Here is a 24,462-nt window from a genome sequence, read left to right as displayed (position 1 = left end):
ATATCAGATGCTAGTGCGGGTCATTATGATGCAAGTGACAACCCCTCGCCTAGCATCAGATGACTTATTCAGTTATATTTTGATAGTCACGGGGCAAGATACGTATTTATCGTTCAAATATTCTAAGAGGCTCTATACCTCCTCTAATATTTGTCTATTGTTCGATGCTCCGAGCAATATATAAAATCTCTGAACTTCCAAAACGCCAACACCCAAACCGCGTCTCATTAGCCATTTATCAACTGGTAATTCCATAACTCCAAAAATCAAATACTAATCACTCCAAGACATCATAGACCAACAAATCCCGAGACCAAACCATCACCACGCGGACCAAGAAATTGTTCCACCCAATCCAGCAGATGCATTCTCTCGACCTCATCGTTATATCTCTCCGAAGAATACCCCACTCCTTCCTTGTTATTCGTCTCTTCTTCCCGCCTCAGGACCGGTAACTTCATCTTCATCCCCAGATATGCAAAGTGGACTTCAACCCACTTTGTGTGTTTCTGCAATCGAATCCCTTGACGTGTGTATTTACAATCATCCCAAGCTGATGCATTGTTCCCGATAAAATTCTCCTTGCTTAAATGGTTTCCAGTAGAAGAAACATAATCCTGATTCTGAAGGCTCCTCACATGCTCATCAAAATCTTCACATCTCAATATATCTGCGCCAAGAAGTCCCACAGTCTTCGCATCCCAAATCCCTTCTCTTCTTCCTTCAGCATCCTTCAATATCTGTATTGCTTCTCGTCTTATCATTTCATCTGGACATTTACATGTCACGACGAGAAGTTGAGGTAGAATGCCACATCCGAAAATAAACGATTTGACAAATGCTGGATGATTGACTATGGCTCTGAAAGTGGTTATAATCTCGGAATACACTGGAATTAAAAGTTTGTGCACTTCTTTATCATCATCTTTATTTGCAAATTGAGAAGATGATTGTATAGCTTTTGGAAATGGGGAGTTAAAAGATGAGCTGCATGAATCGATGTTCAGACGAGAATAATATGATGACCAGAAGACAATCTTTAGTGCTAAACATTGACAGCGCAAGATTCTGGCAGGGATAAATTCGCTATGATCCTTTGGGTCTCTGTCAATTCGAGATTGACAGATGTCAAAAATTGGTTGAAGTGCGGATGTCCAGGATCTCAGTTCTTTTGCAAAAGGAGGCTCGGAGGCTTCTGAAATGGCGTATTGGGAAATGCTTGTCAGTGAGGGCGCAATTGGGCCGGAAACTTTGTCCAGGAAGAGTCAGGATATGATGTTGTCCAAAGAAAGTTTCGCTTCCTTGAGGGACGTAAAAATGGTTGGGATTGGTAAAGCGTCGAAAGAACCTGGGGAAGCGAGAGGAATGACATTGCATGAAGATCGGAAAACACCAATCCACTAGAAAACCAGGATGTTAGTCGAACTGTTCCTGTATTTGAGCGATATAGAGGATGAAAGTCGTGTTAGAATGACCCAAATTATACACACATTTAAGAGATGTGCATCAAGACGAGAAAATGCTTCAACCACTTCATGTTCGAGGATATGTGGTGCGGGACTAAAATTAATATGGGCAGTAGTATTCGTATGGCTGGGGATCCAATCGTACATGAGATCTATCGTCGTCCTGACATTGTTTATGGCAAGTCGAACATCCCCATGAAAATTTTGAAAACAAAAGATGAGTAAAGAGGAAATGAGGGTAGTGCGAATACAAGAGTCGCCTCGAGCGATTACTTTCTGTAATTCTTTCAGCGCCTTTCCGTATTGCTGAAGTGCATGACGATGATGAAAGTCAAAGCCCGAGGAGGTATTCAATGACCTAGATTTGCATGCTTTATCCAGAGCAGCGATGGCTATGGCGCAATGAAAGATAGATGGTTCTTCCAGACACGCATGTCTTACTATTCCATGCCAAAGTGGTGATTTCCGGCCATCGGCAAGGCTATTTATAGTTTTGCGTTGAAACATTTGGAAGTATATTGCTTGTTGTTCTCCAAGGAGTGTGATTCGAAATGAAAGTGGTAAAGGTTTGGGTACCGATATTGTTTGTGATGACTGCTTGGTCTCTATTTGAGGAAAAATTCTCCTTGGATTAGTTTGTGGCTGAAAACTAACGCTCTTGCGTTCATCATATCCATCACACATACGGCCAAATTTCTGGCATCTTTGACAGCCCGGCTTTGTTTCAGCGCATTTTACGTGTCGAATTCTACGTTAGAAGTATCTGTCAGTTTTCAAATCTTGTTTTTAGTGATGAAACGGGAGTGTAAATTTCTCACTTGACGTTGCATTCAACCCTCGGACCTGATCCAATTATGAGATCGGAATTATATCAAGGTAGAATTGCGACGAACTAGTGCAATAGATGCTCACTGGATCATTCACTTACTTGCAGGTTATGCAGCCGGTACGCGAACGAGATCCAGTACTTCTTACATTCTTCCTTTCGGAAGTTCTTTGTTTCATCGTAGGCAAGGGCGCTCTGAATTTAATATTTGCTGATTAAAATATCAAAAAAGAGATTTGTGGAAACAAACAAACGAGCAAACACAAGCAAAGCCGATCTAAGAAAGAATCTTTTCAAAATACTGGATGTTGAAACTCCAGCTCGATACGAGCACACTTGCTACATACATATCTCAACCATGCTGACATGACGAATTAATAGCAACTGGTGCTCACTATTTAACATCTGAGCTAGAGCCATTATCTCGCTTGGAAAGTCCATAGAGAACTTTTCGAGATCTTACATTTGGCTCCATCGAAATAGAACTCAAGATTGCGGAGATATCGTGTGGATATCTACTCCTTCGCTCGACCCACCAAATGCTCATAAAGGCATCCCGTATATTACTAACTGCAAAGAGGAGCGGAGAGCAAACTAGGTTGATTGACATAAGCTTTCGAGGTCTGCTCCGCAAATGTGGGAATCGTTAGAATGATCGAGCCCGAGTGATATTTATCTCATTTTGCTGTATTGACCCGCAATCATGGCTGTAGAGCACAGTACACCTTGTTATATGTATATTGTCGGTGATATAAGAGAAGATTACTCTCTTTACTGGGACATGATCGAAAAATCTTATGTAATGTGAATCTGACAAAGAACAATCTTTTGCTTGACAGATTTGCGGTTCTCAGAAAGTATAACGTTCTCCTTGAAGGGCCATGTACGTCTCGAATCACTGATTCGAGAAGTTGAAGGTCCCACCCCGAGACCTGTAGTCTTTGTATCGAACAAATTGGCCCGCGCTAAGAAAGATGGGATGTTACTTTACCATTTGGAGTTAATCACCCGCGTTAATCAAGAATCTTAGATTGAGAGCTCTAGACAGAGGTTTCACGTGGATATCAAGGATTGAGATTAAAAACTCTCCATGTCAAGTTTCTACATGCCAAAATTAGCTCGAAACCTGGCAGACGCTCCGGTAATTTCAGTACGGACTTTTCGGGTATTAACTCAGCCGAAGTTTATTTCCAGAAAGAATCGCGCTGTTATTCCTCTTATGATTGAACTTTCAGGAATATTGGAGTTTTTGGATCATTATTGACAATCTGGTCAGAGTTGCCTTGGAATAAGCAAGGTTGGCTCACGTCATCATGAACTTTACATATGAAGAAATGTCGTGGACATCAAAAAATCATACAGGTGTTTTCATTTCAAGTGGAGAATCGGGGCTTAAAACAGTCGGTGCGATCCACAAATCCACTTATTTGCCAGATACCGACGGGTTCTGGTCGTAAACGTTATACATATCTTTAAAATAATTTAAGCCGCCTTTCGGATTTCGTTTAGAGTTACTCTTTCAACACAGTTTCGTGTAGTTTAGGTGAAGCTAAGCGAAAGAAACAACATAGATGCGGCGATATTTCGTACAGAAGCCACCAAGGGGTTTATCCTGGTACCCTATCCTATTGCGTGAGAAAATGGTTTACAATCCGAAACGTGTTGTTGGCAAGGGCCAGAACTACACATAACGTTGTTTTCACGTCATATCAGGTCACATCTCTTAAAATACCATTCCAAACTTTAGGCACCAAGCACATTTTCTCCTGCAATTGGATACCACACAAGTAGGTAGCCACAAGACAATTTTCAGATTGTTTACAACTATGATCCGCGGAGAAATATCTAAGCCACGGCTAGGGGTCCACTGCACGGCATCATGAAGATACCATACAGAAGGATTTTACTGTCTTCAAACACGGCTACACTAGCTACTACTAGAAGTTTTAATCAGTTTCCTAAAATAGCTTGACATTGATCTCTCTGGACATAATAACAACAAAAGAGGAAAAGCGTCCAAAGTCGTCATTAGTTCCAAGCCTCTCCTTAAAATTCATGCTCACTCACGTTCAGGAACCTAAATTTTGCTTCAAAGCTTGATATTCAACCAATCGATTCCTATTGGTATTTTTACGAAAGCACTTGTGGTGGTCTATTTCAATAGATGGCCTGATTCTCCACCCTCGAATTGCTATCTGATTCTGAAGCTCTGCTCGGTCCCGAAAAGCTTCAACAAGGGGGCATCTCGCTAAGCCTTATCGTAAAGCCCGCGATTACATGAACAGAAAAATCTGAGGAACTTATTAAACACAACAACACAGTAAATAAATAACGTGATAAATCAATTACATATGAAGTAGTTCTGTCCAATAACATTAAAAGAAAGCTAGACGCCTATATAGTTAGAAACAGTATTAAATACACCCCGCAATAATATGATGTACAATATCCGAACCTCTGTAAAAAGAAAAGCAATGCTTGTATAGATCCGACATCAACTCAGTTGAGCCGGCATGGCTATAATCAGACAACCGCACCATTTACACGACTCAATATCATCCCCAACCAAGACCGACTCGACTAAGTGCGCATAGCAGAAGTGGGAGCGGAGAGAATTTCTCGGAGATATCTTCCAAAATAGGAAACCAGATCGCTATCGTGACTCTCGCCAAAACCGTAAGCAGTCAGCACCCAGAATCCTCGATTCAAAGACTGATGTTATACAAAGTTTTAAAAATCAGTAGTAATAGTATCAATCCTTTCAGTTGCCGGACTAACCAAGTGAGAACTTGCCACAAATGAGCCTGGTTTCCTGCCTAGTTGAGGACTGCAGCTTGGTCCAAAACAGCATAGGAATACTGTCTACCACTTCATACTCATTCGATGTCGATCCCCACAAATTTCTTCACTGGCGTCTCTATTTGATTCTAGTATCCAACTTTTGGAAACTCGGGGACGATACTTCTTTAGTATCTATCAGGGTGTTGAAATACCAATATAGCACTTGGCTCTACAATACGTGCATATAATCACTTACGCGATACGAAAGTAGATGCTAAGATCATAAGCTTGCTTTTCCTAGCGTCGAAGTCTTGGATTCCCGGGAGACAATTATAGAAAGTGCGAGGGTGAAGGCAAAATAAGAAAGTAAGAGCTAATGGCTCGGCACGATTAATTATCTACTGCTGTTGCTTAATTCTCGACAACATACGGAAAATTTGACTTACTTCGGCAATATACTTAAAGAATCGCACAAAAATGTGTATATCAATGTCGGCCAATGTGTCAGTATTGGATTCCAAGTCGATAGTGTCAGATGAGAAATGTGGGGTATGAATTCAGATATTTGCGGTGCTGGGAATCTGACATTACGTTGTTTCTTTATAGGCTAGACTTTGATATACGTGTAGTCTTGAGACTCTGACTCGTGGTTTTAGATACTTCCGCGGGGATTTTGACATTTATTTGTGGATCATGAGTCCAATTCCTCTACTATAGATGCTGAGAATGCCCGTTCCTCCAGTCGGACTGATCATCCATCAAAACCAGCACTATGAATCCTTTCCGATGGAGAAAAAGCCGGAGATAAAATTACAATAAAAAATAATGTCATGTCATTCTCTCTCATAGTCTGCCAATGGCCTCGCTCTCTGCAGCGGCTGCAAGCTATACTCTCCTAAATCAATCTCCGAAGCAAGGTCTTCGGTTTCTTCTCTTTCATTCCTCTCCCTGACAAACCTTCCGTCTCGCTTTTTCTCCCACAAATACCACAGTACCAAAATGATCAACGTAACCGGAGTTGTGATAACCCAATAGATTCAAAAGCTTGGAGAAACCGCTGTACTAAGATTAGATGCATTCTGGAAATCAAAAAAGATCGTGGATAGTATTGACTTGAGGTTACCGTTCAGCAAAAACCCTTTTGTTCAAAGGTATGGAGAATATCTTACAGCAACAAATGTCCCAGGAAGAAATAAAATACCTAGTATAGCAATAGTCTTCATGGCAGAAGAGTCGCGTTTGCTGGCTAGCGCCATTTCATACTGTAGCTTGCCCATATCATACTGAAGCTTGCTGTCGCGTTGAGCGAGCACAATTTTGGACTAGATACCGAGATTATTGATGGATAGAATGAATTTTCTATGTGTTTGGGGTACTTACAAGACTTCTTTCATTCTCCAGTCTTTTCAGAGTTGTGTTTGCATAAGTCTCTACTCCCTGCTGTTTCAATTTGTAGAGTTTTAATGCCGGAATAAGTTTGTCATGTATTTCCATGAGTTTAAACTGTTTTAATCCGGTTAAAGGGATATGTTGCTTGAATAAATTCATCGTCTACAGAAAATATTCTATGAGACGGATGTAAGCTAAAGGGGAGGCCCACAGTGTTTCAGCATAGCACCTGTTGATATTTATACTTATTAAGTCAAGTGGCAGTGTTTGGCCTGTTACTGGAGTTCTGATGTGTCCAGTATGATCTGCAACAGCCTGTTCCAGCATGCGTAGCCAGTCTCTAGTACGCTTTTGCTTCAACTCTGTCCCGTAGGATATTTTCTCACTTAAAATTAAAAACGGGAGAAGCATCGGATGTGAAGTATCCGAAATGCATGCTCTTAACGCTTGCAAACTCTCAACGATTTCAGTCGTTGCAGTTCCTTTGCAGAAGCCTCGTGTGATTCCAGCTTTTATCTCATGGCTTAGGATCAGCTCCCAGCCTCGAGTGATCCCTTTTTTTCGTACGTCCCCCTTTCGAAAAAAATTTCTAGACAATACAGGTTAACGATCGTGACATCGAATCGAAACATTCAAGTGTATTCGAAACGCACGTAGTGAGAGTTCCCTCCAATATCTTCTACAGAGGGCCAGAACAAAACACTAAGAGCATTGGAGCATTCAATAGCCCTAAGTGGCAATTTCCACGATTCGATCATGGTCACATAATCTTCGTGCCGGAGACTTATAGTATTTCCCCCCATTGTATCCGGATGCTTGGCGTTCTGTTGAAGGCTATTAGAAGTCAGCTTCAATGGATGATATTCCACACACATGAAAGCAAGTTAATTTACACTAATCGTACGCCCTATAATCGAGTGGCCCCTGCTGGTAGCGGAGGTGGTTCGAAAGTTCCCTAGTTTGAAAATTCATCAGCCCTCTCAATGATCATGAATAGACTGGAGAAGCTGGAATATCTACCCGTTGATGAATATAATTATCAAACTCATCAAGTGTCAATGGACATTGCTCGATTGTATCAAGAGCGGGGTCCTGATCAGGTTAACTATACATTCAACCAATGCCGTTATTTTGAATGGAGTGGACTTCAAGCCTTACCGAATAGCATGATATATCCAGATATTGAGTTTCTTCAAAGACGACGCTGTGACGGCTGACATGTTTCCGAAACATGTAGTTGTCCATTTTTGAAGGAGAAATGGTATCTTATATCAATTAGAAGATGCAGGGGAATTGGTATATAGTGAAACTCGAGCTAAAAGCTAGCCTGTGGATACTAGATTAGTATCGCCATAAGTGAGTGTATGAGTGGAATTGGGAATTTTGGCTTGATTATCACAAAATGCGGAGAAGTCTGACGATGTTACATCGTGATTATTCAGCATACCCCCTTGCCAACACTTGAAGCCGGCTGTCTATCTCATGTCACACAGCCCAGTCGACACAGGTTCTTGAGCTATTTCATTCTATTCTATAATACGCATTTGCGGTATGCATCCTTAAATACACAGATGTCTTATTTCAAGCTTCATGTCCTTTATTGACTTCAGCACTCATAATCTGATACAGAAAGAGATAAGAACGTGGAACTGAGGATTGCCAGCCGTGTGTTGGCATGCTACCACCAAGCAGGAATAGGATGTAAAATATCTCCAATCTAGCCTTAGTTCTGGAAAAATTCAGTAATTGTGAACTTATTGACAGTATCTTCGCCCAAGCTGGTAAATATCTGCCACGGGTCTCACTGCGTTGAAACTTCTGTCAAAATCAGTCACCACTAGCGACAACCACCTAAATTTTACTCACAATAATATACATCCCCATATTTGCAGCCAAGCCGTTGTTCACCTCGCAGGTTGGAATAATTCTTTTCAGTCAATTTATTCCAAGCTTCTGTGATCTTTGGTGCCCTTTCCAACTTAACTTCAACCATGTGGCCCGGATCAATACTTTTCTGTCGCAACGCTGCGTTCCTGTAGACTTTGTTCTACCACGGAAAAATTCTGGGGGTGGGGGTTCTAAATAAGTCAAACAAATCGAATAGATGAGTGTTCTGCAAACATTTGCCGAGAGACAAACCGTGAGACGTGAAAATGAGAAGATTCTAGTCAGGGGGTGGCGAACGGGATGGCGAGCTGACCGGCAGTCGATAGGATTGGGACCGATGCACCTATCAGTCGCCAGGCTAAAAAAAAATTGAAAATCAAAACGTGAATATTCGACCTCAAAGTGAGATTCACACGTATCTCATTGTTTTACCCCTGTCATTGTCACATTTGGTCCATTTGAAGTCCAAAAAACCAAAAACTTTGAAAACATTGTGCACATTATTGAAATCCTAATAATGCTGAGGTCACTATAGTAAGGCCTGATAACTGTCCACTCATCTACCATGTAAAATTCTGTGATGATCTGCCTACTTCACAGCCCAATCCATCCCCAGAAAGCTCCCTTATCTAGCGTCATCCTTAATGGCGGTAATCATTGGCGAGTATTGTTAATTCAAGATGTATCTTCCTCTTCTTTCGACTTGGAAGCAGCTTCTCTTTGCCAAACCAGCAAATCTCTCTTTGTATCGCCGCATGTTTCCGACGTAAATTTGCTTTAATCTTCGCGGGAAGGACAATCTTAAATTGTATCTCTGGCAGATCCCACATCAATTTACCAGCTTTAATGTGCTCTTCTCTGAGAACTTCCATCATGTTTTGAGTCAATTTTCTGATATGGGTCTGGTGTGAAATGAGAAGCATTAGGTTTTGGTTCTGTCCACTTTCTTTTTTCTTGCTCAAGAATAGGGCGATCAGGGTGGTAGAAACGGCAAGCATCCTGAACATCGATTAATTCATCCATATATACAAGATTTGCTCTATCTTCTTTCGACATCTTTCACGCCCTGCGTTGCTCTCCAGCGAGGGGATAGAACATGATGGTCAACCACAATGGTAAGCGTCTTAAGGTCGCGAAATCCACGCTCCAGGCATCTAGCCAGCCAATCAGCATGAGCGTCCCAGTTAAAATTCCATTGATCGGAAGTCAATTGAATAGCAAGGTTCTCAACTCTTAAGAATCTGGATCGTATACCAGCCGGGAGACCCCGAGTATAGTATGTCCTGGGACTCGCGCGAGACTTTAGAGGCGTCTTATTATTTCTGCATTTTCAGCATTATATCTGGGACGAAACGTGTTGGGCGTGAATGAAGAGTGTATCCTCCTCAAAATTGAAGTACGTCTGTGGGAGTGAGACTGAACCTGGTTCTTGAATGGCGGGAGGGAATTTCAATGTTTCCGGGTTGTCAGCATAGCATTGAAATACTCGTGGATACCACATCGATGCGACTTCATGCGACTCACGGCACGCGAGCAGGAGTGCTGGAATTGAAGCGTTTGATCTAAAGCCCACAATTTGTTGTATCTGACCGGCTTTCGTCGCCGTTCTCTGCCTGGTCAGACTGACCAGGAGCTTGCGGAGATTGATCTAAGTTCCATTCTTCTCTAATGGCAGATCTTTCGAGTAGATTAAGTTCGATGATTCGACCAGCTGGCTTTGCCAATTTCCAAATCATAAGGCGGAGCTCGAGTGGGAGCTTTCGACAGGGTGTGAATGTTTTGCCAATTTTGGTAGACATTGTAAGAATTGCTGGAAGTTAAAGTGATTGATTATCAATAAAGTTGATATTTATGATAGTGCGATATCAAGATCAGATGTAGAAGAAATGAAGGATAGGCGGAAAGGAGAGACCCTTATATGTAAAAAGAGAAATGGATTGTACAGCAGAATGACAAATCATATCGCCATATGCCGTATAATTTCTGAAGATCGATTAACCGTAGGGCTGAAGTATCAAAATAGCAGATATGATATGAAGATGTAAACCGTGTGAGCCGCACGGGCCACAGCAGCTTCAGAAGATTGATATTGGTCTGTATTGTATCACCCACAGCGCAGCCAAAATCAACCAAGACCAAGACAGAACCTGGTCCATGATACAAATAATACAACACTTATCATGATCAAAGCATATATGCAAAATTAATTCCACACTTGCCTACAGCTAATGTTTAGCCTCTTACCCTTCATGTAACCCCTCCATCTTTCGTACTCTTTTGGTTCTCTCCCTTCTTCCGTAGATCCCACAGGCCATGTTTCCAAACAAGGTGGACAAGTGCCTGCAATAATCTTGGGCATAGCATGCCAAGCCCATCTCGTCTCTCCACCCATTTGTATCACATCACCACTCCTGACCCGTATACAAACCAAATCCTGTTCCCTGTTATCGATGTGTTCTTCTCCTTTTCTAACATCTCTACTAATAACAAACAGCCCGTCGCATCCGAGCGTGAAGCTCGCTAGCCCTCTTTCACATTCCTCGGAAACATCCCTATGCACCGGCATGAAATCTTTAGTCGAGTACATTAGGACGACTCCTGATTCTGGAGTAAAGGCATTTTGAAATAACGTGGTAACAAGACGAGAGACATCAGTTGGGAATGGAGTTGGAGAAGAAGATGGGTAAGCTCGGGTGTTCCAATCATATTGAGAGCCCAGTGTTAGCCACCTGAATTTTTTTTGGAGAGCTTGTGCAGCGTTGAGTGGTTTATGTCTTGAGTTTGGATCTTTAGGAGCAAAGACTTGGTTCTTGGCTTGGTGAGGATAAGTAAAGAAAGAAGAGTCAAGTGGAGGGTAGGGTATATCATAATCATCGTGAAAGTTTGTTTTGTGCAGAGGATTCGACAATTCACGATGAAGGAGTCGGGACACAAATAAAGACTGAGTTTCCGGTGGAAGGAGCGCAGGAAGTAATCTCAACCCTGTATAGAAAGTTAGCTACTCTTTTGCTCTACAAGTATTTGAGTCAAGCATACCCGGAAATCCGCTGTGTTCATAAATAGTGCATGCCGCAGGAAAGCCAGAATCATTTTCGGCACCAGTATTCATGAATTCCTTCTGCGCTTTAGCAATCAATTCCGAGGGAACTACACCCACCGGACTCAACTTCTCCTGCTGCTCGGGAGTCAAGCCACGAGTGAAATCCACGATCTGGAGATCATCGTTCACTGCCGCATCACTCATCCTCTGATACTTTTTGTAAGCATCACAAATTGCCTGTGGAGGCATGGCATGTGTATCATGACCATGATGACCCTACTAGAGTGTTAGAGCCATCAAGCAAATTCCAGGCCAGGCGTACATGACTTGGACCATCCATAGTCACGTGTGGGGTGGTCCTTTCTCTCGATCGGTACAGCTGGCCACTACAAGTTTTGCTCTTTTTAAAATTGCCTATTCTTAAGGTCTTTCTTGCTGGAGCAACTATTCGACAAATATTCATGGGCCGTCTGCTGTCTTAATATGATGCTTCTTTCTACATCACAGGGGGAAAAAATCTTCGATGTTCCCGTGTCAAACGGTGCGGCCGCTAGCCGCAAGCTAGACCATTTCAGGTAAGCGTTTTTCTCACATATCTCACTTCGATCTCTCCTCGTTGTCTCCATCAAGTGTCAATACTCCGTGATTGCGGTTTCAATCTGGATCTTCCCTACAGGTATTGTGTCTCTTCAAGTCCTGCAAATAACTACTAGGTATTTCGAGGTAAGTTTAAAAACAACAACCATTTTACTTCTATCAGAATATGTCACCTTTCTCAGCAAAGTCAACAGCAACCCAATAAAACTTCATCGGCAGTATGGTTTATCGAAACATTCTACATATATAGGTATCTGGCATAGTTTTTTGATACTCCATGCAACTCACATTACGCTATTCCCCTTCACCCCCGCAGCTCATCAATTTCGCTCGTTCTTCCATCCCTTCAATTCCCAGCCAGATTCTTTCCACTTCCCCTTGATAATTAATCCGGGGTGAAATATCGTCATAATTGTGGTAGCCGATATCATAACTGCTCCCTCGAGTATCATGAAAGGAACCTCTTCATTGGCAAGCTTCGACTGAAATCCTTTAGCAAGTTCGGCCACACGGAATATTGAACGAATAAGGATGAGGACAGTTGCCACGGTAAGACCTACAAGCACATCAGGTCGTGCGATTAGTCTCCAATCTAAGGCAGAGATTTGAAGAGGATTTATGAGGGAATTGTAAGTCGGATGTTCGGGACGATGGAGATGCTGAAATATTGAAATGATTAAGAAACACAAATTGAAATTTGACATACCATAGCAGAGATACCTCATTTTTCTTTTGCTTGCCCCTATTTCACCTTCGCCTGCCGCCCAGTTGGCTGCTTTCCTTCGAGTTCTCTCCCCGCTTACTTTGAAGGCATACTCTACGACTGTCATCATGAACAGGATCAAGCCAATTACTTGAAAGCTCAGCCCTGCGACCAAGATATTTGTCCCACTGTTCATCCCGGCTTTTGTCGCAGCGGTATCTGCAATTGCTCCGCCAGCTGCTTGGAGGATAAGTGCGACCCAGTCGGCAGTCATAAAAGTGATAGAGATAGCCTTAGGACTAAAGCTCGACAAATGTGGCCCATAGTGGAGAAGTATGCGAGAAAAGGTCATGTATATTGATGCTGTAAAGAAAACGGGCGCGATTGTTACGCATATCAGGTAGCTATTTGATAGTCAGCAAGATGCAATCTGTGGTTATAACTGGAAGACGCGCATCAAGAATGGATTCGAAGCAAACGGATCATAATGCATCTGAATTCTGCCAAGATAACCAATTATTTCGAGGACAAGACCGATAAGCATACAGCACGAAAAACTCCATGCTTTCCAACGCCATAGCTGCATGATGTGAATGATGAGAAGAGCAGCAAATATGCCGAGGTAAAACACATTTCCAAAAAGAGTGGGCTGGTAATGTACCATCCCATATTCGAGCGGACAAGTCCCGAGTTTACAGACATTTGCAACAGGCATATTGAGTCGATTCTGGGGCCTTTTGGCAAGAAGTTTTGGCTAGCAAGTATGTTTCAAAATTTGGTAAAGAAGTTGAAGATGTAAACGCAAAGATAGTGTGTATAATTTCTTAATTGCAGCACCTGAAGTAAGAAGTTCTTTATATATGATTCATCACGATTCGAAGGTATTTAGTAGAGCTGTGATGTGAATCTTTTATTTCCGCGTTCACAGCGAATAAATGGGATAGGGTATGTGACAATGCGCCACATTATTGGTTGTTTGGATGGTTCGGAGACTTCCCACGAGTTAAAGACTCTGATTTCATTTTTGGTTAGGGGTTATTGTGTTACTGCATACCAAATCAATGATTTCTGACACACGACAGGGTCCTTACGAGCTACATGGGCGGTAGGGCCCTTACGATTAACTAGATTAGCGATGCACTATGTAACCAATCGTACCCTTCAACGACCAACTACCCTCGCGGATTATGAAACGAAAAATCGTGTCATATGCGATTGGCGTAAATACAAAGTATGTTCCTGTTATTCTACGTGTTTACTGACGCTAGGATATATCTCCCCACGAAACAGGGGGCTCAAATAGCTTACCCATGTATATAATTCGGACACACCAGTCAGAAATCCAACGATCTAGTCCCAAAATCCTATCCCTTTGCGATCATGCACAGACAGGCGACCTTATCCCATTCTCTCATTCCTCTACATTCCCTCAAATCATTCTCACTCAAGTCTCTTATCCCCACCCCAACGACCAGCATCATCATGATCTATAGCCTCCCCCCTTTCTGCACGATCCCCTATGATACTAGACAACCGCCGGCACTGTCCTTCTTCTCTTTCTTCTTTTTTTCTTTCTCCTTTTTCTTCTCACAGCTCTTGCACTTATCATCTTTCTTGGGTTTAGACACATCAGTCTTGACCATACCAGCCTTTGGATGACTCAAAACCTTATCATCAACTTTATATCCCCAATTCATTGGGTTGGGGTCGCCTTTTCTCCTAATAAACCCCTTCACGTTTCCAGATTTATCAGTTCGCCAATCTGCAGGCATTTTGGGCTGTTTGATATATCTGATCTGTTTATCTAGTTGAATCTGTTGGAATTGGATTAGATTTACTCGGTTGAATGTGATTCGTTGACTTCAGTTTGCGGGGGTCTTTCTCGTTTGATGTGACTTGATCTGGTACTGAACGGATGTTTTAATTTTATGTTTGTTGTTTCTCTGTTTATTTTTTCGTGAAGTTATCTGTTCTGGTGGATGGCTTTATAGTTTGTTTTATGATTGAGAAGGTCGTGAAGGTTTATATGGGTATCTGTGAATCAGATCAAGTTCATGCTATGTACATGCTGTTTTCCAACTTGGCTGAAGAGCGTATGTGGGTAAAATTTGCCGTACAGGGCTTGAATTAAAAAGCCGTATACACAGGTCTACCATGTTTCACTGGATTATATCGTTGTGAATGTGCACTTTCAGTGAAGTGAAGTGACTATGAATAATATTTAAAGTTTAAAATTGCATGCGATTCTTTATTCCATACCTACCCCTTCTCTCTGCACAAATTTTCACGTAAGTCATGAGCAGGCTTTTGCGATAAACTTCATTTGTTTTCCAGAATGATTTTATTTGATATTCGTGTATACTATCCAAGTTCCGGATACTATATCTGTTGAGAAATACATACGGTAATGCTCTCAATGTGTTACAACGATCACAAAGTAAAGACTTATATAGTAGCGGAATGGGATATCTCATCATGAATGCTATAATCAGAAAATAGTATATCTTGTCGAAGATTGATAGGATGTTTATGTAGACTACACAATACAAGTTCAAACATTTAAAAGATCATGGTGAGCTTCGGGCTCACTGATGACTGGTGCATAGCACACCAAAACCTAGGTTTCATAAGATTGATACAAAGCGAGTTGTTCGATGATACATGGGTGTTTGATGGCATCGAAAAGTTAAAAATTAACTTGCTAACACCGTATCACGTGTCTGATAGTATCAGGGTGCATTTTGGCATGTTCGGAATCTCAGATCAAAAAAAACTTTATCAAACATAATCTCTCTTTTTCGTCTGATTCAAAAATTACCATGCTAATACTGTCAATTCGCCGTCATCTGACGCCTCATCTCTTTCTCTTTTTCACAATAGATCCCTCTTCTCTCGGATATTCCTCGTCCTCTAGACCAGCCTCCTCCGCGAGTTGTTCTTCTCCTTCTCCTTCAAACTCGCTGTTCCTCTCTTGATGGGCTGGATCAACTGATGGCTGGGGCATTTGCCACTCATATGTGTACATGTGTGCAAGGTTGTGATGAAGTTTAACCCTTTGTTTGGTAGAAAATCTCAATTCGCAGTTGGGACATTGGTAGGGAAGTTTGCCATAGTTTTGCTTGATTGTTGGAAGATTATTGGTCTTCTTGGCCCACTTGTTGAATTCTTCAAGAGGCTTAGCAGCAGTTGATGCGAGGGGATCCAAATGAGCAAAAGTTGACCCAACATTTTCGGTAGATACCCAATTAGTTTCCGTCTTTTTATTGCCATCAAACCACCTCATCGACAGAATAGCATCGCACTTCTTGGAGTAATCCTCATACCACTCTTTCGTTTCTCCGTCACTGTCTAAAACTGCCTGAGTTCGAGAAACCCTTGGTGTCATAGTAACACCATTCTCCTCCCAGCTCCACAGCTGCACAAATAAGTCTGCCGTGGGCATCTTCAAAGATGGATTAATGCGGTTCATCTTAACCTTATCATGAGCTTCTAATCTTGCCAGAAACTCCATCTGATTCCTCAAGGTTCCGAAAGCCGCAATTGCTATTGGATGTGCTTCTGGGAGACTGCTGCGAACCCCTTTGATTGTTTGAAGAATTTTTGGCGTCGAGCGACGGAGCAGGGCAGGCGTTTCGCGCATGACCGTTCCCTTAGGGTAGCACACGGCCACTAACCTACTTTGATTGTAGAGTACAGAATCCATTATATGGGTTTTCTCTGGCAGGTATGCATATCGCAGACGCTTAGATTCGCCCATGGGAATTGGACCCAAACTAATATGGGGATGAACCGCCTTAAATACCAATGCAGTCATCGGTCCCATTGTTGCATATATCCGGAGCGAAGATACAAATGTCCGGCCAGGCCAGTAGCTCTCGGGTATATTTGACAATACTAATAGCACAGTCCACATTGCTGAGTCGTCATGTCCATCGATATGTAGAGCGCCAAAATTACCAAGGCTCATTTCCAAGGATGCTATCTCTACACCGGAGTAATTGTATTGGACAGTTGCTAATAATAGTCAGCGATATTCACAGAAGTCAACAGATGAAGTGTGATGCTTACAGAAGAATTTGTTATCTTCATGCCCAAATGTAATAGGGACAGCAGACTCTGCCTGTTTGGCAAGACGAGCTAATACTTCTTTTGGCACACAATTTGCAAGCAGGTTGCCAGCAGCTATTGCGATAAGCTGGTTGAGTCTTCCAGTCGACTCGGCATTTTCAATTATCGCTGCGTTTAACTGCGCGGCACAGATCGCGTCCTGCTGCTGTGTGATTGTGAAGCCTTGGACATATGCCCTCCTTTGAAGAATCTTCTTCTTAGAGCCACCGATCATTCGCTGCTCGAATTCCGATACATCGTTTCGGGAGTTTGGATCCGCGCTCTTTCGGTGCGCTATCTCGCGAGCCTCCTTCATGGCTTCGTACGCGAGTGTGATATTCTTGACATCGCTCTCTCCGAAAAATTGCGCAGTGAAGACAGGATCTTTGTCTTTGGGTCCTGATGCAACATAATATGGCTGGTTTAAAAACATCTCATGGCAACAAGCAGCTTCATCTTCTGCTTTGCTTGTGTGACCTGCTACTTTGAGTAGCTCTGGACATTCTGAGTTCTTTATTATGGCCAATTTTTGATTTATTGGGCCGGTGGATGTGTTGAAGTTTGGCAAGATCAAATATCCATCCTTTCTTCCTGTATTATTTGATATTGGTGCTTGGTAATTGAAACAGGGGCTTGCTTTAGGTTCTGCGACCTGCGAGGAACTAGAGGAGGACATAGTTTAAGTTGTTCCTGGGGAAACAGCTTGGTTCTGTTGTTGAAAGTGTGGAAAGAGCTTGACTTAATCACAAGATCTCTCTGAGATTCCTAATGGAGTCGGAAGCTTAGTCGTAGAGAAGAGAGAGCAGTTGCAATTTAGAAAAGACCTTAATTAAGATATAGGTTGTATGATGAATTGAGTAGAAGGTTCAAATGTAAATTGTTCAATTATATACACATGCTCAAATTCTGGGAAGCGGTATCGATAAACTGACTGGCTACCTACCACTTTTATTTGATCATGGGTCATTTCTCGCTAGAATTCTATTACTTCACTTCAATGTTTTAGCCTAGTTATAAAATCTATAATAAATTCAATTTAAAATGTGAAAATTGATTATCGAAAGATTTTGTATTTTCTATTTTTATAGAATCGATAAAGAAATTAAACCATTTTTAAGAAAGCTATATATTGCTGAATAATTGAATTTGGTGTAAATATAGCAGCTATCGACTAAATATAAGTACAGGGGTGCTGCTATACAGTACCCTCATAGTCTTAAATGGAATATCGATTCCAATTACGAGACTGAAAAGATTGGCAAGTGAGGGACGAAGGAGCTAAATTTCAAAGTGTATCTTATGACAGAAATTTGCTCCAATGGTCTAGAAGTCCATCGCTTTGTCAACACACATTTTTCGAATCACTCCTAAGGGGATTCTTGGTGTTATTCTGAATGTCTGATTTTGAAAAACTTGGGAAGTAAAAAGAAAAATTGAAATCCCCTGCTGTACCTAGTCTTAGAGCTTCCAATCAATTTTTCATTACCTGAATTTTGAAGTTTAGGTAAACAAACCAAAAGTATCCTCCAGATCTTGCTTCTTGGTAAGAGATGAGAATGAGGGAGTTTGAGCCTCGGAGATAACCGAGTCATCTTGGGCCGAGACAAACCATCATAAAACTGGAAACTATTCACTAGGTGAACTGAATAAAGTTAAAGAAAAGATGCCAATTGATGCTTCTGTGATATGTGTGAGTTCAATTTCAGTGCGCCATCTAGGTGGGTATGCTTTTTCAGCTTTACATAAACTACTTAAAGATGCAGGCAAGAGCCCAATAACGTATTTATTGATATATTCATTTCTATGACATCAAAGGTTCAAAGCAAACCCTAAGATGAGGTTGAAAGTGGGTGTTGATTTAGATGTGTAGAGTAGAAGACTAAAGGTTATTTAAGAAGCAGGTTTGGGTTGAGAAAGTTGAGAACTCCTGGTAAAGCATCAAGCAAAAATCCGATAGCAAACAGAAGACCAGTTGTCAAGAGTTGGAACTAAATTCATTACATTGATTACTTAGGTTAGTTGCATAACAGCCAGTGTTTTTCACTTGCAGACAAGACTTGTTTGCAGAAAATTGCCAAGGGAACAACAGTCAGACAAGCAAAAGAATAAAAACTTTGACGAAGGAGATCAATTGTTTGATCTCGAAGCATATGTTGATTCATCAGTCATAAACTCATGACACTATCATAGACAACAGTCATAACTAACTTGAACACTTGACATTCTCAGTTGAGAGCCAGGTTTATCTATTCTTGAAATACAAGGACTCTGTAGTAAACAAGTGTTAATGGTATGTTAACAGTGTAAAAGTTAATCAAGCACGAACAAAACGCCAATGGCACTGATCCAACTTTCAAGTAATTTTGTGATTCCAGATGTCAGTAGACAAGGGCAAACAGAAAGTTCTAGGAGGAAAGACTGTGCGTTAATTCTAAAAAATTGTCAACAATCGAGAGCTAAATACTGCTGTTAGCAATAATGCATTGCAATCTTCAGAAGACTTGTCACATTCATTTTGCACGTATTGATTGTTGAGATGGGTGATCATTGGTCACAAACTCTTTGTACAATGCTATCCGAAATGATATAGCTCTTCCGTTATCCTAGAAACCAACTAAACAACAAGTTATAACCCTTGATTGTGGACTATTCATGTCCCAGATATTTCCATAGAGACAATCCCAAATCTCAATCTGACACATCCATTCCAATCGTTATTTCCTTCAGTTGCCACCTGGCACATCCCGAAATCGTATCCCACTACCTAATTCGTAGTCTTTCTTCGCTTTCCCCCCATGTCTTCCTCGGCAGCTTCCTGGGCCTCTTGGCAGCGCTTTTTCGTAACCCAAGATGATGATCCCGTCCTAGTGTTCGTGTGGACGGCTCCATACTGGGTTCCCTCAACTCGATGCATTTCCTCGAGGCGTGCTGCAAAAGATTGCAAGTTCTGGCCCTGGACGAATCTTATAAGTTCAAGTGGTGGGGACGACTTGGGTTTCAACTCATCATGAAGATGAATAATGTTTCGGGCCAACATTACAGCGGGCCATGAATCGTTCAGTTGAGTATTTGAAGACAGGAAGTCATGCGCAGACTGGTAGCTCTGTTGTATAATAGGCCAGATACGATAGGTCAATGGCGCATATCGATCGGCGTCAAAAACTTGCTCAGTCGTAAAGAACGCCACAGGGAATCCCATAACCCTGACACCAGGAGACAAGTTTCTCAAAAACTGGAGTCGCTCTTCAAACAACAAGCCGCAGAGATCTTGACGCTGTGAGAGCATTTGTACAAATGCCAAAGACTGTAAGCAGACAGCGTTGAATCGATTTTCTTCATCCATGTTGTGGATAGTAACTGCTACCTGGTCTAATAGCATACTTTTTCGGATAAGTTCGCAATATCCGAATGAGGTGGTGTCTTTTTTTGGAATATGTTCAATCAAAATGTCCAAAGCTTTTACGACTGCCACATCGAGAGGATTATTATCCCTTGGGTATGAAGGCCCCACACGATGCTGAACGATGGCATCGTCAACAGCGCACAAAGCATGCCAGACGACGCGATAATTTGCGTATGAGCAGCAGTCGCCATGAGGAGATTTCTCGCAACCCATACAATTTTCTGTATTGCATTTTGGGCATCGAACGATCTGCGGATGCGTATTCTCATTTGGAATTCGGAAAGACTTTGGAGGGGTGCGTTTATAGCCGGGCACCCACAAAGATGCTCGCGAATAATCGAAAGCGATGCCGCACTGTCGGCAATCAATGAAATTGCTTCCTCGAGTCTCTTCGCGCTCAAGTCTCATCATAACGGGCTCATAGTCTTCAACCATGCCCTGACTTTCACTATCTTCTTCCATATCGTCATTGAATTCCTGTATAACCGTTAGCAAGAGCACTATTGTTTTATGATACAAAGGACAAGAACTTACAGTTTCAAAATCCATGTCGGCGTCAGTATCAGCTTCAGCAAAACGAGAATAGAAATCTGGAGGTGCTAATGGATATTCAAGTGGCTTGTGTGGATCATTTAGCGTTTCTGGATTCTTTAGACGGATTGCCAAGCTGAATGACAATCCTGGAGCCCGAAGACTTGGTGAATTCGATCTGGAATCAACACTCGTGTTAATCATGGCGGATGAGTTGATTGGATTGTTTGAAGAGAACCAAAACTGTTTGAATAGTTCAAGATCGCGCGTGTGATTGATTGGTACTCGGGGGTATTTTGGTTTGAGAATTGAGATGAAGATGTCGAGCGGTCTTTATGCAATCGATGATTGGTCTTGCGGATTGATTTGTTTGTAGAAGAAGTATTCTGCAAGAAGAAGAAAAAGGGGGAGAGAGAATGGGGATTTCTTAGCTTAAGTAGGCATGGAAGTACTTACGGCGTTGTCGCTGTCGTTGTTCATGGCTGTATCATTCACGATTACCAAGCTTAGCAGAGACTGATCTATGTTCTTGATATCGCGCTCTTGTATACGGTTCCCAATTCATAAGCTCAGATGTGTATATGATCCTCAATTTTGACAATAACATAGTGAAAATGACAGTGCTGTATTTAAGCGACAATTTCAGCAGACGCTAATCTTCTTCATTTAGTCATCAGATCGCGGATACTGCAGTATAATTGCCGTAAATCCAATCTGTAAGAGCTGTACCTTCGAGCTTGAGATGATTATCGTCTACAAATGCAACCGTACCAAACTCTTAGTGTCTCTGTTAAGGCTGTATCTCCAATGTATTGCATGACTAATCATGATGCGCGACAGTCCGCAAATTCAAAGAACGGGAGTGACCGTACCTAGCTTCAACTTTTTTGTGATAGCACAATTGCAGCAGAATATGCATAGAAGTTCTTGCTGGAGTCAACCTTTACAACACCACAACAAATTTCGAAGGAAACTTTTCCTCGAAATACAATCCTTTTGCAATCGATTTAGATTATAGTTATTAAACCAAATTGATTACAATTGCCCCCAAGTGATTCTGATCAGTAGTTGTTGTAATACTGTCGTCGGCATTTTAAACACAAAACGTATACAAAAATTCGCATAAAATTTTCACCTCAAATTATCAAAATAAGAATAAGATCCTCAATATAAATTGTCTCAATAATCCATCAACATTTAAAGATACAGCTATAATAAAGGCTTCTTCTAAAACCTTTATTATACCAAACACTTATCCTATTATTATCCTAGATACTCCAATACCTTCAAGCCCTCCCCTGCCTTCTGAAAACCCTCAATTCGAAATCTCTAGCTCTATTCAATCAATTAATCAGTTAATTAGTTTTGGAAGAAGAATTGAAGAGTTCAATTTATTTAGTGATTTCTTTATTATTCAAAATATAATCATATTATTTATATATTTAATTAGAATAAGAAACGGTGCTTTATAATACTCTTTAGCAATTAGAAATAAACAATTTAGAATCCAAAACAACCCAAATATATTTAAGGAAGTTATTTTGAAAACTAGAAACCTTACAATACTAGCTTCCTTTCTCTTCAATTATACAAAAAACAATCTAAGCTCTTAAATCTTCTAGAGATTTTTAGAGAATATATTGAAAAGAGAAAGTTTATTATAACTTTAATATTATTATTTTTCAAATTACCCATTTAGAAACCACTATATACAAAATCGAATTACAAATAAAAATATTAGTTAAATCTTTTTCGCCCATTATTACTATTATTATTATATTGAAACCAATATATGTTGATATTTCAAAAAAAGGAGAATAGAATTTAATTCTCAAGGGAAAAATATAATATTTATTAATATAAAAAAGAAATCTAACCTTATTCAAAAACGAATTATCTTAATCAAACCAGATTTCCAAACTCTATTTTCTTTTCCCCTCTAATTATCCAAAACAAAATAAATAAAGCTTTTCAAAGATCAGAATCAAAGGACTAGTTATTGCAGTAGCAATTATATTCTTTAATAATAATATTATTATTATAACAAATAATCCCTTTATATTACAATTCTTATTAAAAAAGAAAGCAATTTAGAATAATATTATTAAATTCAAAAAAATTCAAAGGATCAAGAATAGTATAAAGTTATTATTTATAAAATCTCAATTAAAGAATTCTTAGATATAAAAGGAATAAATCTGATATTCAACAAAATCAAAACCTTTAATTCAAACTTCAAGTTTATAGAAACCCCTTTTGGCTTATACCTACCTTCAAAAGAGTTTATCAATGAAAGAATACTATCGTTATTACTTTTGCTACAAAATCAAAAGTAAAATTAGTTATTCGAAAGCAATTATATATTACGAGAAGTAATATAAAAATAGAATAATTCTACAAATCAAAATCAACTATACAATATCAGAAATATCAAGGATTTGGATATCAGAATGTTTATTGTAAAAGGAATCCCTTTTGTGAATTATATGGAGGTAAGTATATTATATTAATATATTTGTGTATAGTATATAATATCAGAAAAAAGTTCTATTAATATTTAAAAGTAAAATACTCGAATTGCTAAGAGAATTATACAGCAAATTTGAAAATATATAAAACTTATTAGGCTATTTAACAAAAATCGAATACTATTTATTAATAAATCATATTAATATTTAAATCCTTTAAATAAATCTTAATTGAAGTTTACAAGCTATAGAGAATATTCTATAATTTATAATAAAACTTAATATCAATCTTATTATAATTCAAAAACCTTGGATTATTAAAAACAAAATCGATTATTCAAATTCAAGATTTATTATATACTCTAATTTCATATAAATATTATCAAAACTCAATCCTAATTATTAGTTATATACATTATTATACATATTAAAAAACTCTTTAAGCTATAATCAATCTAACTTCCAATTTTTTAATAGATTTTAATATATAGATTTTCAATTATTAAAATAAAAACAAAACCTTTTAAATTATTAATATATATAACAAAGTTAATCAAGCTAAAGAGAAAGGTTTTATAATCAAAAAGTATTTGTATAATATATTTATCATACAAGAAATCATCTTTTTAGGTAACTTTAATGTTTATTACTTATAATAGGATTCTTTTTCAAAGAAAAGCGGAAACACTAATTAATTAGCTAAATGGTTTGAAGATTAGAATTTTATTCTTTTAAACAAGCCCAAAATCAGCATTTTCTATTGAATTAATCTTCTTAATCTAAGTATTCATTTTGAAATATCAACAACAGTATCACATAGGTTATTAGGTGGACATCAAAATCAAAATCAAAACGAGCTCATAACAATCATATCTACGGATATCCCAAAATCATATTATATAATACATACCAGTGCGATTGCTATAGCGCTTCGAGCTGCTTGGCTTGAGAATGCTGTTGCAACAGAATCAGAAAGGGCCAGTGAGCCAGCTGTTATTTATAGGGATAGCAGGCTCCTCGATCGATCTCGATAACCGTTCCTCAATCATCGCTTCGAAGAGAATGCGGATTAGCAACAAAAGCGCTGGTCCCCTCTCAAGTTCGTTCAAAAGTGGTCAGAATACTATTAAAATAGCTATGAAGATAGCTATTCAGAAGAAGATTGATATATAATAAAAGTGCATTGCAGATAAGATTCTAATACTTATCAGCTTCAAGATGATCCTTGTATAATTCATAGTGCAATTTGTGGAACAGGATTTAA

General features: G+C 39.9%; 9 protein-coding genes across 9 annotated transcripts; all 9 read right to left on the bottom strand.

Moving 5' to 3' along the window:
* Positions 1-290: 290 nt before the first annotated feature.
* Positions 291-1,973, bottom strand: EAF02_006552 (uncharacterized protein; the record flags this gene model as incomplete). The annotated part of the gene is made up of 3 exons (XM_038902600.1): positions 291-1,249; positions 1,349-1,400; positions 1,491-1,973. 3 exons carry the CDS (start codon positions 1,971-1,973, stop codon positions 291-293), a joined length of 1,494 nt encoding a protein of 497 aa, XP_038757820.1.
* Positions 1,974-5,906: 3,933 nt separating this feature from the next.
* On the bottom strand, positions 5,907-6,621 carry EAF02_006551 (uncharacterized protein; the record flags this gene model as incomplete). Its single annotated transcript, XM_038902599.1, is given in 4 exon segments — positions 5,907-6,041; positions 6,061-6,135; positions 6,243-6,395; positions 6,454-6,621. The coding sequence occupies 4 exon segments, from the start codon at positions 6,619-6,621 to the stop codon at positions 5,907-5,909; spliced, it is 531 nt and encodes a 176-aa protein (XP_038757819.1).
* A 473-nt stretch (positions 6,622-7,094) lies between these two features.
* EAF02_006550 (uncharacterized protein) lies at positions 7,095-7,803 on the bottom strand (the record flags this gene model as incomplete). Its single annotated transcript, XM_038902598.1, has 2 exons — positions 7,621-7,803; positions 7,095-7,296 (listed from the first exon to the last, which is right to left on the bottom strand). Exons 1-2 carry the CDS (start codon positions 7,680-7,682, stop codon positions 7,095-7,097), a joined length of 264 nt encoding a protein of 87 aa, XP_038757818.1. The 5' UTR covers positions 7,683-7,803.
* A 1,585-nt stretch (positions 7,804-9,388) lies between these two features.
* On the bottom strand, positions 9,389-10,148 carry EAF02_006549 (uncharacterized protein; the record flags this gene model as incomplete). The annotated part of the gene is made up of 3 exons (XM_038902597.1): positions 9,389-9,661; positions 9,704-9,911; positions 9,940-10,148. The coding sequence occupies 3 exons, from the start codon at positions 10,146-10,148 to the stop codon at positions 9,389-9,391; spliced, it is 690 nt and encodes a 229-aa protein (XP_038757817.1).
* Positions 10,149-10,552: 404 nt separating this feature from the next.
* On the bottom strand, positions 10,553-11,852 carry EAF02_006548 (uncharacterized protein; the record flags this gene model as incomplete). Its single annotated transcript, XM_038902596.1, has 3 exons — positions 10,553-11,331; positions 11,386-11,665; positions 11,712-11,852. 3 exons carry the CDS (start codon positions 11,850-11,852, stop codon positions 10,553-10,555), a joined length of 1,200 nt encoding a protein of 399 aa, XP_038757816.1.
* A 454-nt stretch (positions 11,853-12,306) lies between these two features.
* Positions 12,307-13,404, bottom strand: EAF02_006547 (uncharacterized protein; the record flags this gene model as incomplete). The annotated part of the gene is made up of 2 exons (XM_038902595.1): positions 12,307-13,093; positions 13,145-13,404. 2 exons carry the CDS (start codon positions 13,402-13,404, stop codon positions 12,307-12,309), a joined length of 1,047 nt encoding a protein of 348 aa, XP_038757815.1.
* An 802-nt stretch (positions 13,405-14,206) lies between these two features.
* EAF02_006546 (uncharacterized protein) lies at positions 14,207-14,461 on the bottom strand (the record flags this gene model as incomplete). The annotated part of the gene is made up of 1 exon (XM_038902594.1): positions 14,207-14,461. One exon carries the CDS (start codon positions 14,459-14,461, stop codon positions 14,207-14,209), a length of 255 nt encoding a protein of 84 aa, XP_038757814.1.
* A 1,082-nt stretch (positions 14,462-15,543) lies between these two features.
* Positions 15,544-17,472, bottom strand: EAF02_006545 (uncharacterized protein; the record flags this gene model as incomplete). The annotated part of the gene is made up of 2 exons (XM_038902593.1): positions 15,544-16,703; positions 16,758-17,472. The coding sequence occupies 2 exons, from the start codon at positions 17,470-17,472 to the stop codon at positions 15,544-15,546; spliced, it is 1,875 nt and encodes a 624-aa protein (XP_038757813.1).
* A 2,088-nt stretch (positions 17,473-19,560) lies between these two features.
* EAF02_006544 (uncharacterized protein) lies at positions 19,561-20,934 on the bottom strand (the record flags this gene model as incomplete). The annotated part of the gene is made up of 2 exons (XM_038902592.1): positions 19,561-20,676; positions 20,734-20,934. 2 exons carry the CDS (start codon positions 20,932-20,934, stop codon positions 19,561-19,563), a joined length of 1,317 nt encoding a protein of 438 aa, XP_038757812.1.
* Between the last annotated feature and the right edge of the window lie 3,528 nt (positions 20,935-24,462).

The sequence above is a fragment of the Botrytis sinoallii genome (genome assembly GCF_014898435.1).
Source record: "Botrytis sinoallii strain Bc 23 chromosome Unknown BSIN_010, whole genome shotgun sequence".
NCBI lineage: Eukaryota > Fungi > Ascomycota > Leotiomycetes > Helotiales > Sclerotiniaceae > Botrytis > Botrytis sinoallii.
Note: the sequence above shows the minus strand (reverse complement) of the source record. Positions and strands in the feature narration are given on the sequence as shown.